At 45.0% G+C, this 12,182-nt stretch overlaps 1 protein-coding gene and 1 pseudogene across 1 annotated transcript; one reads left to right on the forward strand and one right to left on the reverse strand.

Annotated features, from left to right (window-relative positions):
• The first annotated feature begins 4,669 nt into the window (after positions 1–4,669).
• Positions 4,670–7,941, forward strand: LOC127763050 (glyceraldehyde-3-phosphate dehydrogenase 3, cytosolic). The gene is made up of 12 exons (XM_052287624.1): positions 4,670–4,830; positions 4,948–4,971; positions 5,069–5,169; positions 5,753–5,868; positions 5,955–6,054; positions 6,127–6,273; positions 6,361–6,421; positions 6,532–6,629; positions 7,005–7,147; positions 7,290–7,373; positions 7,485–7,574; positions 7,661–7,941. The coding sequence occupies exons 1-12, from the start codon at positions 4,827–4,829 to the stop codon at positions 7,704–7,706; spliced, it is 1,014 nt and encodes a 337-aa protein (XP_052143584.1). The 5' UTR covers positions 4,670–4,826; the 3' UTR covers positions 7,707–7,941.
• A 332-nt stretch (positions 7,942–8,273) lies between these two features.
• On the reverse strand, positions 8,274–10,791 carry LOC127763049 (cytochrome P450 71D8-like; annotated as a pseudogene).
• Between the last annotated feature and the right edge of the window lie 1,391 nt (positions 10,792–12,182).

Consider the following 12,182-nt stretch of genomic DNA (forward strand, 5'->3'; position numbering starts at 1 on the left):
TCTCGGGATTAGTTCTTACATCTTTATGTCACTCCAATCTTGTTTATGTAAATCGTCGAGTTATAATATATGCTATATAATCTATATTGATATTACTATCTAATCTTGTCGGCTATCTTCTATCGTTGAGATCAACCGATAGAATTAGATAATGTTGTCGGTTTAGATTATACAGTATATCCACCATCTCGAAAAGGCTTTCATTGGCTTGATTGATTATATCTTATGTTTCTCTCTATGCTTGATGCTATATCAGTTAAGTTTGATCTATTAAGTAATATCTAGAACCATAATTTCTAGCTGGCTTCATGATTGTTAATAGAGATAGTATCGGAATTTCAGCCGATCTTACCTGATTTAGCTATTTTGTCCTTCATTTATTTACTTGATACGCTAAATCTGTCTTTTATGTTAAGATCTTACTAGGGTGAAATATATTAAGCTTGATATCAATCTATTTAGGTCATCCTAATAATAGGTTGATATTTTTTTAATATATTTAATCTATAATGATATCTTAGTATAAATAAGTATCGGAGTAATAACCAATACATGCTAGGTTTACCTATCGGCTATCATATGAACTTATGTAATCTTTGCTTTGAGCTTATGTAATCTTTGCTTTGAGGTACTTTTAAACATAAGTGATTTATAATGTCTCGGCGGCTATCTGATATATCCCAATCACTTGTTTAAACATATTTTGAGTTATAGATTATATATTGTTAATATCTACAGTCGATAAAGTGAATTTAGCTCTTTATTACTACATACTTCATTGCCGATCTGAGTCATATTGCATCGGCTTGATCTCAGACGATACGTCATCGGCAATCCAGCCGATCAGCTATCGTTTATATATTTAACTTTGATTTCTTTGTTTCTGGCAGACTCTGAACCCAAAATTAAACCTAGGACCTGCACTCTATTCATTTTTTTCAAATTCTCTTTTGTGCACGTAAGCTTATAGTTGGCTTTTACAGGTACGTTGTGTCATTGGTTTGGTCAGAGGCTCGTAGCAGCAGGGCCAGACCACCAAAAGTTCTTGCTGAATTTCAGAACTGAATATTCAGATTGAGGCACGAAGACTTTTTCAGAATCAATGAGGCTTTTAGCGGGATTACTTAAAAATATGCCGTCACATTTTTCACTTCACATTTTTTTTCCTATACGATTGTCCTCTCTCCGATATTTAAGCTCTTCCATGTAGATAATAAATTGTTTAAATTCTATTTTTCTTATATATTGTGTATTAGGAAAATTTTGATGTAAATATTAAAATATATTGTGTAATTATAATATAAGTTTTATAATTTTCAACATAATTACAATGTAATGTAAGTATAGGTAATTTACATTTTTGAAATGTTCTTACTGTTTTTTAAAAAGAAAAATATGATTTATTGCAGCTACTCGTTCAGATAGAATTAAGCAGATGCAATCTGCAACGAGCACTGAAAAATGTTGGCTTTGCCTATTTGGAGGAATGAGTCTATTTTGCCTCCCTCAACTCTTGCTTCTTATTGAATCACCTCTCTTAACCATAAAACCAAATATAACGTCTCCACCATCTTGGAAAAGCGGTGTAAATTCACCCCTTTGGTGGTATGAAAAGCCCTTTTTTTTTCTGACGTGGCAAGTTGATCATGGTTGACTTGCTGATTCAGCGAGTGAACCCCACCTATCAAGGACTCTATCTTCTTTCAACGAAAGATAAATTATTGTGTGGGTAAATCAGGGAGGTAGGGCTAGCAGGGGTCCACCTGTCGGCCTCTGCATCTGTTCCTTTTCTTCTACTCTCTTATTTCTCTCCTCGCTCCTCTCGAACATGGCTAAGTGGCACGATGGTAATGAGGCAAAAAGGACGACGACGATGGGTAGTGGGCGATGCCGGTCTTGGAGAAGAGGCCTCCAGATTGGCAACGAGCAGTGGCCGGAGGAGTAGTGCTCGGGCGCAGACGAATCGACCCGACGTGGATGCAACGTTTGAGATCATGGAGGCAACAGTAGTGGAGGTGCAACGACAAGGGGGGGGTATGGCTATCGAAGAGCAAGGATTGCTAGTGGTGAGCGGGCTCGGCGAGAGGTGGCTAGGTTGAGGAGATCGAGTGGTGGATGGCATTGGTGTGGGGAAAAGGGCAGGTGGAGATGGAGGGTAGGAATGCTTCCTACCCATTCCTGTCACCCTTTTTGCCTCATTGTCGCAGTGCCACTCAGCCATGTTCGAGAGGAGCGAGGAAGAAGATGAGCGACGAGGAGAGAAAGAAGAGAGTAGAAGAAAATGAGCATATGCAAAGGCCGACAGGCGCATCCCACGCTAGCCCCCACCTTCTTGGTTTACCCACACAAGAAAAAGAAATAGTCCCTGGCAGGTGGGCTCCACTTGCTGACTAAACGTGTCAACCGTGGTCAACCTACTATATCAGCAGAAATCACTTCCTAAAATATCGAAGGAGTTGATTTGTGCTGGTTTTGAAAGACGGGGGAGGCGTTATTGTCGGTTTTGCGGTTGAGGGGGGCGAATCAATCAATAGGAAGAGGCGAGGGAGGAAAAATAGACTTATTCCCTACTTGCAGCACCTCATTGGAGGTCCAGTACGTAAGGCCCACTACCCACCACGTCCACACACTGCAGGCCTTAAGGCCCAGTAAAATATGGACCACTCACGTGAGAGTTCTGTTTGGGCCCAAGTACTTGGGGACGCCGTTCCGGCCCAACTTGGCGTGGGCCTCCCGTTTTGCTGACTGTCGTGGCGTGCAAGACGGCCCGCTCTTCTGCCACTTATCCGCGCGATCTCTCTCCAGTTCTCCAGCCGTCCGAGCTTCTGAAGCGCTCTGCTACTTGTTCCTTGAGACGCTTTCCACCATCCAGCATCTTGCGCGGAAACCCATCCACCACGGACCACGGCCGTGAACAGTGAACTCCTCCGTCTATTTGGCTTCATGCCTCCGACCCTCCGTCTCCGTCCGCCCGCCTTCTGCTCGGACGCCTCCTCTCCGCGACCATCGGTGCTTGATCTGACCATGCATTATCTTGTCGGCGTCAGATTAAGCAAACTGCACTTTCATCTTCTCTGCATTTTAAGCAAACTGAGTATTAATTAATTAATTTCGGAAACAAAATGGTACCAATTGGCACGGCTGTAGCCATCAGCTGCCGGAGATCGAAAAGAGGCGGGAGACCGAAGATACAGCTCCGATACAGGTCACGGGTATCGTCGGGCCTCTCGAGAAAGCGGACGGCCGCCGCCCGCCGGACGCGTGCCTCGCGAGATGATCGAGCTGGCCGTTGTCATCAGACTGACGAGGAGGTAGTAGTGTGCCACGTATGTATAGCTTCGCGGCACCCCATTCCAATCAAATGATCCATGCGACGTGAACCATCCAAAGAGGATCGGTGGAATTTCGACTTGCACGGCCAGCCCATTCCTGCAAAGGCTTTTATCAACTTCTCTCCGTTCGAAAAAGGGTTTATCACGAGTGCACTTCAACGTGTACACGTATACTACATGGTTCGACCCTCGAACAGTTCTTTTTTTTTTTTTTAAAGATGTTCGAACGTCAGTTCGGGCAAACAACGTTATCTGTTTTTTTGGAGTGCACATTTTACAATCCCGAGGTTGCGATATGTGGCCCAATAATGTGCACTCTGCTGCATTCCCCTTTGGAGAAGGTTGGATCTGATGTAGTATAGGGTGTGTTTATTTTACACTAAATTAAAAGTTTGGTTAAAATTGAAATGATGTGATAGAAAAGTTGGAAGTTTATGTGTGTAAGAAAATTTTGATGTGATAAAAAAGTTAAAAGTTTGAAGAAAAAGTTTGGAACTAAACAAGACCATAATGTATTAATCACTTGCGTTGACAACAATTGGCACACTCAAACTCCACAAGCCATCTCATACACTCCTATTATATTATTATTAGTAGTATTTTTTGCTGGGAACATTAGGTACAGTCTACTATTTTAAGGAGGCCAAAACGAAAAGCACATCCTCTTTTCTTTTTCTTTTTAACGCATTGACATGACAGTGTAGCACCAACAACTTCAACACCAGCACGATCAAGCATATTCTACCATAGAAACTTCAACAGTTCAACCAACATCAGCATCAACTCCTGTTCCGTTCAAAAGAACGTCCAAACTCTACCTAATTGACAAATGATTTCACCACGTCCCTTTCCATTTTCCCTTGTTTTTTTTCCTCCTCGAAGAGGTCGCTTTCTGTACCGTCTAGAAGACGTCATGTGTTCTTACTATAGAATGTCCACAGAAAATCCTGCATTCCACGGCGGCCGAAATCCAATCTTGCCGATGGTTTGGTTTCCTCTTCCTCACTTTTTCTTTCTTTCTTCCTCTCCAAGAAGACAAGTCACCCTTCCCCACGCCCCTCTCTCTCCTGACGAGTGGGGCCCAGGTCGTGCGGTCATAGACTTTTTACTACTACAACCAACGTTCGCGACCCACCGAAAGTTCCAGAAACCCACCGCTCTCCGGGCCCCACCTGTCGCCCTGGGCCCGCATGTCATACGCGTGCCCGCCACCGCGCTGCGGGCGCCGCCTCTCCCGGTGGGTTTAGAAACTGTGAGGCCGATCCGCATACCGCGGCGCCCGTGGTGGGCCCACCGTCTAGCGAAAACCACCCCCGCCGCCGCGCGTGCCACGTTTACTCCCGTGGGCCCCGCAACGAGGCACAAACCCTAGGCCGCTTATATAAACCCGACCCGCCCCGCTCCGGTGATCGGATCCCCACAGCTTTGCGTTTGCATTCCTCTCGATCTCCATTCGTTTTTGAGTTCCTCGTTTGCTCCGCCTCTCTTTCACTCATGGGTAAATCCGCCAATCTTTGATTTTATTTTATTTTGAGTTTGATTTTGGGTTTGATTTTGTATGTGTTTTTGGCTGATTGGTTTGTGATTTTTTTTTTGGTTTCTCTGGAATGAGCAGGCAAGATTAAGATCGGAATCAATGGTGAGTGTTCGAGCATACGATTGGATCTGGTTATTTTATGGTATGGGGTTTATTCGGTGCGGATTTGTGATGGATTTTTTTGGTTTGGATGATGCAGGGTTCGGCCGCATCGGCAGGCTGGTGGCCAGGGTTGCGCTGCAGAGCGAGGATGTCGAGCTCGTTGCCGTCAACGATCCCTTCATCACCACCGAGTACATGGTACCGTCTCTTTCCCTCGCCTCCCCCGCGAATTAGTTGATCTGGTGCTTTTGAGAATGTATGATATGATGATTGTGCTCGCTTCGGTTAAATTGAATTGCACGAATTCGGTGCTCATCAATTGGGATTGAGGCATCCTGGTAGATTTGTTAGGACTATTTGTTATAAACCTTGTTTGGATTTGTGATCTGCAGTACTGTAGATGTCACTGTCGTTCTGCTCTGATGGACCACAACGCACTCTGTTTATACCATGGATTCATAAATGCAATTCTTGTCTGCTTTGACTGAATATTTCTGTAGATCCATATAGTAGATGGTTTGTGTTCATCTCTTCGTTTATCTGATGGTGCTATGGATGGGATGATTGGTATGAGTCTATTACACTACAGTATTTATAAAGTCATGCAGACATGCATACTGATGTGGGTCTCTTTTGCATGCTTCAATGCATTTAGAAACTATGTGTAGTTGAGTACTTGAATGGCGTTCCTACCTACAAGACCTGATTTCCTTGACAGTACAGAATGCTAATTTTGGTTTGATCTGTTGTATATGCTAAATTGGACTGTCGTTGCGTGCAGACATACATGTTCAAGTATGACACCGTCCACGGCCAGTGGAAGCATCATGAGGTCAAGGTCAAGGACTCCAAGACCCTCATCTTTGGCACGAAAGAGGTTGCGGTGTTCGGCTGCAGGTTTGTTGCCATCCATTTCAGTATCATTTTTGTTCATCTGCTCACAAGAATTACAGCCTGTCTGATAAGCCAATATTCTGATGTAGGAATCCTGAGGAGATCCCATGGGCTGCGGCTGGTGCTGAATACGTTGTTGAGTCTACTGGTGTTTTCACCGACAAGGACAAGGCAGCAGCTCACTTGAAGGTACATTCCTGTGTCAATTTTTCTGTTCAGGGTCAAGCTGTAGATCTGTTCTCAAGCGTTTTTCATATGCAGGGTGGTGCCAAGAAGGTCGTCATTTCTGCTCCCAGCAAAGACGCCCCCATGTTCGTTGTTGGTGTCAACGAGAAGGAGTACAAGTCTGACGTTAACATTGTCTCCAACGCTAGTTGCACCACCAACTGCCTGGCTCCTCTCGCCAAGGTGTTTATTCTGATATAATTTGGCGCCTGCTCCTGTGCTCATGTAGCTACTACTGGAGTTTTAAGCTAACATTTTGTCTTGTTACAGGTCATCAATGACAGATTTGGCATCGTTGAGGGTTTGATGACCACTGTCCATGCCATCACTGGTAGGCATCACTTTGCTTAATATTAATATTGGACTGAGTAAAACGTTTGGTACCATCTATCTGATCTGATTTCAATTCAAGTCAAGTGATTAACATTTGAATTCCTACAGCTACCCAGAAGACTGTTGATGGGCCCTCGATGAAGGACTGGAGAGGTGGAAGGGCTGCTAGCTTCAACATCATTCCTAGCAGCACTGGAGCTGCCAAGGTATAAACTTGTACTTCTGTATGTATTACATTGTTGATAATGTTTCGTTATCAGACATTTGCACCTAATATTGATATGTTTAAAGATATCGTGGTATCGTTTTGTATTTACTTTATAATACAAGTATAACATTAAAAAATTGACTTTCCACTCCTTGCTAGTTTGCCCCCCTTTTCCTTTGCAAAATTAAGGTTTGTTTCGTTGCCTGCCAAATAACAGTAGCGGTGTTTAATCAGATGGAATGATGGATCTCACAAAATGTGGCAACCACCTTATTTTTGTTGTGTTTTGTTAAAACTACACTGAACCTTCTGTATCGGGCACCATTAAACCTGTTTATCGTGTACTCAATTAGTTTTACTCAATTTCTCATAGGCTGTCGGCAAGGTGCTTCCTGCCCTCAATGGAAAGCTGACTGGAATGGCTTTCCGTGTTCCCACAGTCGATGTTTCCGTTGTTGATCTGACTGTTAGGCTTGAGAAGCCCGCCAGCTATGACCAGATCAAGGCTGCAATCAAGTGAGTGATTCTTAACAACTATGGGCTCTGTAAATTTTTATGAACTTCTGATTTCTGGACCGAGAAGAATCTGCTTGTGTTTTCAGAAAAGAAAATTATTTGCTGCCTTGAATGTTTCACTAATTTTGCTACATCTTCTCAGGGAGGAGGCTGAGGGCAAGCTCAAGGGCATCCTTGGATACGTTGAGGAGGACCTTGTTTCCACTGACTTCCAGGGTGACAGCAGGTAAATTTACCCATTGCAGTTTCTTGTATAATTATGGGTCATATTGGTTACCTCTAGGCTCTTGCTATCCGACCTATTAATTTACCAAAAAAATGCACTTATCCATCACAGGTCCAGCATCTTTGATGCCAAGGCTGGCATTGCTTTGAGCGACACGTTCGTGAAGCTTGTGTCCTGGTACGACAACGAATGGGGATACAGGTTAGTGTGTGCTGCATTATGAAAGTGTAATTCTCTGTTACATGCTCACGACAGTCTGCTTAAACCACATTTTCCTCTGATTGCAGCACCCGTGTGATCGACCTGATCCGTCACATGCACAGCACCAACTAGACGAGCCCTCCTCATGGAGGCCTGCAGATACAGGGGAGTTGTGTTTTGCCCCAGAGAAGAGTAGATGAAGCCTCTTCCGAGAATAAATTTTAAATTCTGTATGGTTTTATGTCAGTCGAAACCTAAAACTATACTTGGTTGTATCATGGTGGTTGGTTGGGCCTGGTCGTGGCTCATATTTTGTGTCTAAATTTCTTGCGCTTAATCTAAATCGAAGTGTTGCTTCGCAGATGCATTTGCTCTGTTTTCTGGTTGCTTCTTAAATACGCGCGCCCTAAACCCTATGTGCGCGCGCCAGAGTTTCTTCCTGATTTACAACGTTTGCTGTTTAGTCATTGGCCAAACCCCTTAGAGCCCACCTTTGATTGATCGAAACCCATCTCCTTCATCGATAAAAATTGGACCTAACTTATCGTTAATGCAAGTGCATTGTCTCGCTGGGGATGAGAAAACCACCAGCAAGTCAGCAAGCCAGGAGCTACTTCTGTCCGCTTTGTCTCTAGAATTTGTAGAATGCTCGTTTTCAACGGAAATGTGGACTGCCATCAGGCCTCAATTGGGAAGTCTCCATTGCACACGAGGATTTTATCTCTAGAATTTGTAGAATGCCCGTTTTCAAAGGAAATGTGGACTGCCATTAGGCCTCAATTGGGAAGTCTCCATTGCACTCGAGGATTGAATCAAAAAAAAATTTATAAGGACGAAATAAGCAGGTGTTCCAGAATGATTGCAGGAACTGATAAACAAGAAAATTGAAGAATTGTGAACTTGGAGGTACAGAGTTTCTGTATCTCTGTTCTGAAAACTGAAGAATTGTAAACTTGAGGTGAGACTATTTCTCTGCCCCTGCTCTGTTTTCTTCTATCTTGGCATTTTAGCTCTGTAACTTGCTCTTGTTTTATCGCACAGCCTGACCTGTTAAAACGAAAAACTGCACGCACAATAATGGATGATCTCTATCACAAATGAGATCGAAAAGCATACGTTCATTTCTGACAAGAAGTCGTACGAAGGAGATATGAACAGCAAATTTATTCAGTCACAACGATCACATATAAAGCATGGAAATGCAGAGCAGACAGCCAGAGAAGCAGAGCGCCCAACGGTGTGTAATGCTGCTTTGCCAACGGCGGGTGGTGGCTCACTGCAAGGGCACACGAACCATGGGACACAACCAAAGTGGATTCTTCCTTCCCACGTTGATGCCCATCTCCTCCGTCATGTCTAGTTCGTTCGGCGCAACTCCTTCAAGAAGCTCCCATTTAAAGTGGTATAGGAGCATAGCAAGCATGAGCTCCACGGTGGCATGCCCGAATGTCACCCCGGGGCAACTCCTCCTACCAGCACCAAACGGAATATACTCAAAGTTTGCACCTTTGAAGTCGATCTTGCCATCATTGAACCGCTCTGGCTTGAACATCTCAGGGTCATCCCAATGCTTGGGGTCTCTGTTAATTGCCCATATGTTCACAAACACGGTGGTGCCTTTAGGCACGTCGTAGCCCATGACCTTGCACGCATGGAGACACTCTCTTGGAAGAAGCAATGGTACCACAGGATGCAACCTTAGGGTCTCCTTGATGATAAGCTTTAGATACTTGATGTTAACTAAGTCATCTTTCTTCACTGGATGTTTTCCTTGAAGGGTGTTTCTTAGCTCAACCTGAGCTTTCTGCATTACTTTTGGGTTTCTCATCAGCTCTGATATAGCCCATTGAATTATATTTGAAAATGTATCACTTCCCGCACCAAAGATGTCCTGTATACCGATGTAGAATTTAGTAAATTGATTTAACAATGTCAAGCAAAAAACCAATGTGCCACTGATGTACATTCATCACAGTACTACTTCCGGTAGAAAATATATGACGTTTTGAAGAAGGTCCAGCCAAAATTTTGAAACTTCTCTCATTAATTTTCATAATACAGTTTGAAAACATAAAAATGATATTTGTAGATTTGTCTTGAAAATCAATACTTTCATAGTCCTACAGAACTTACTATTAGATTTTTTTAACTTATTTGTAATACAAATCTGTGGTCTAAGTTGTTCTTCAAAGATCTTAAAAAAGTTAAACATTGTATATTTCTTTACTGGAGCATTAGCAAATGTGCTTAATTACCTGGATAACTGCTTTGATATTGTCCATGGTGAGAGGCATGTCGAGGGCACCTTCCTTCTGGATCCTGAGGAGAGTGTCCAGCAGGTCCTCTCCTCCATGGCGCCGCCGCCACCCTGCGCAGCCATGGTGTCCCTTACCTGCTCGTGCTGCCGGATGGCGCTCTCGATCAGCTCGTTCCCCTTCCGGTGGCTCGCCTCCGCGCGGCGCGTCATGCCGCCGACGGCGGCGGCGATCCTCGACGACGGGAACAGGTCGTCCAGGCTGAACCCCGTGAAGCTCCTCACCGCCTCCGTCATCGACTCCAGGAACTCCTCCCGCCTCTCCAACCTGTCCCCGATCACCACGCGCGTCGTCGCGTCCGCCACGGCCGCGGCGACCAGCGCGCTGACGTTCACGGCGTCGCTGCGGGCCGGTGGCGACGACGACGAGGCGGCGACGGCCGCGGCGAGGCTGGCGGCCTCCTCCTCACGCACGAGGCGGAACGAGCGCACGCGCCGGGCGCTGAGCATCTCCACGATGCACACCTTGCGGAGCTGCCGCCACATGGCGCCGTAGGGGGCGAACACCACGCCCTCGCGGTGGGGGCGCAGCCGGCGCACGGTGGGCGGCCACGGACGCGACGCGAAGGCGGCGTCGTGCGTGCACGTCACCTCGCGGGCGGCGTCGGGGGAGGACGCGACGACGACGGGGACGCCGCCGAGCTGGAGGCGCATGAGCGGCGCGTCGTCGAGGCCGCGCGCCAGGTCCGCCATGGCGCGGTGGACGAGCGGGCCGCGGAGCATCAGCTGGTGGAGGTTGCCGATGACCGGCAGCCGCCACGGGCCGGGCGGTGGCTGGCGCAGGCGCGCGCCGTCGCCGCCGCGGCCGCGCTTGCCCCCGATCCTGACGAGGAGCAGGAGAGCCAAGAAGGCGCAGATCGACCAGCACGCGACCTGATCCATGGCGGTGGAGGCCATGGCCATGCAATGCAAGCGACCGCGTTCTGGTATGGAGCGGTGAGTGCAACTGTGCAAGATCGCCGTGCAAAGCTCAAGCACTGCAAGCCTATATAGAGAGGACGGAAGTGGATCTTTTGACTTTGTACGGTTTACAGCTCAGTAATTAACATGTAAACCATATTTTACTGCAGTTCACATATCAGTTTACATGTCAGTGGCATAACTATAAACTATTCAAAATCTAAGAAGAGACGAGTTGCATTTACATTCCACGATGCGCTACGTGATGAATGCTGGTGATAGATAGATAGACGGACTGCACTAGCCATTGTGGTGTCGCCCACAAAAAGCCAAGCAGGACTCGAGGTCAAAGGAAGCCATATCTTTTGAGATATAGATATCATAATGACTATTGATGCGCTGCTATCTTGGAGATAGTATTCGGTGACAGCGTACACCATATCAGTTTCGTTTAGGTTTCGTTCGATTAATTCCTCTTCAAAGAAATTGAGAGAATCGATGCATTTTTTTATGATTAATCGAATAAGCTCTTATATGAAACTGTTTCTCATGGGAAAAAATACTCTATACTTGTTAACAGAAAAATGAATCTATTATGCTGAAATTTTTATAGAGTAATGAAAAACCATTTCAATTGGCAGTAGAGTTTCATAAATAATTACTAGTTCTAAATTCAAATCATCATTACAGTTTGTAAAGAGTACCGTGGTAATATAGAAATATTTCATATTTAGAGCTATTCATTTGAGTAGTGTTGAAGGTTCACACACTCACAAACTCACAATACCTTCACTTGGATGTGATCACAAATGTAACATGTGGCCTTGTAGGAATGCGGGTGGTGATAATTTAGGACTTTTTTGAAATTTGGAATTGAGAAAACAAAGAATAGGAAAAGCATAGGCCGATGATTTGATCCCATCTTTTGACATATAGTTCGAGCCTATTTGACTGGAATGGTTTAGGCTGAAATCTCCCTGGTTTGGTTCGTCCGGTTTGGTATTTGGAGGTGGGGAAGTAGGGTGGATTGGTTTGGTGAGACTTCATGAGAAAGTAAACTAGGGCGATTTTCAGTTGGATTTCATCAGCTTATTAATGGACATTAATCTCAAAATTCGTTCTGATGATGTGTTACACCACCCAAACATCAAGTCCGTATCTGTTGCACTTATACTGGGAAACAATTATAAACTCCTGAGGGGACGTCCCATCGTTATTTGCTACCTGCCTTCACTCGTCAAGTAGGCCCGCTAAAGAAATATTTGTATGTGCAATAATGCACAATCCATATCACGGTTCACAAATGAGATTAAAAATTCTACAATTGGAAACAAAGTCATAGAATGAAAATGAGAACCACTTTATTAAGTCGCCACAACCATTTATATATAAAA

This window comes from Oryza glaberrima, chromosome 2 (assembly GCF_000147395.1).
Source record: "Oryza glaberrima chromosome 2, OglaRS2, whole genome shotgun sequence".
Taxonomy (NCBI): domain Eukaryota; kingdom Viridiplantae; phylum Streptophyta; class Magnoliopsida; order Poales; family Poaceae; genus Oryza; species Oryza glaberrima.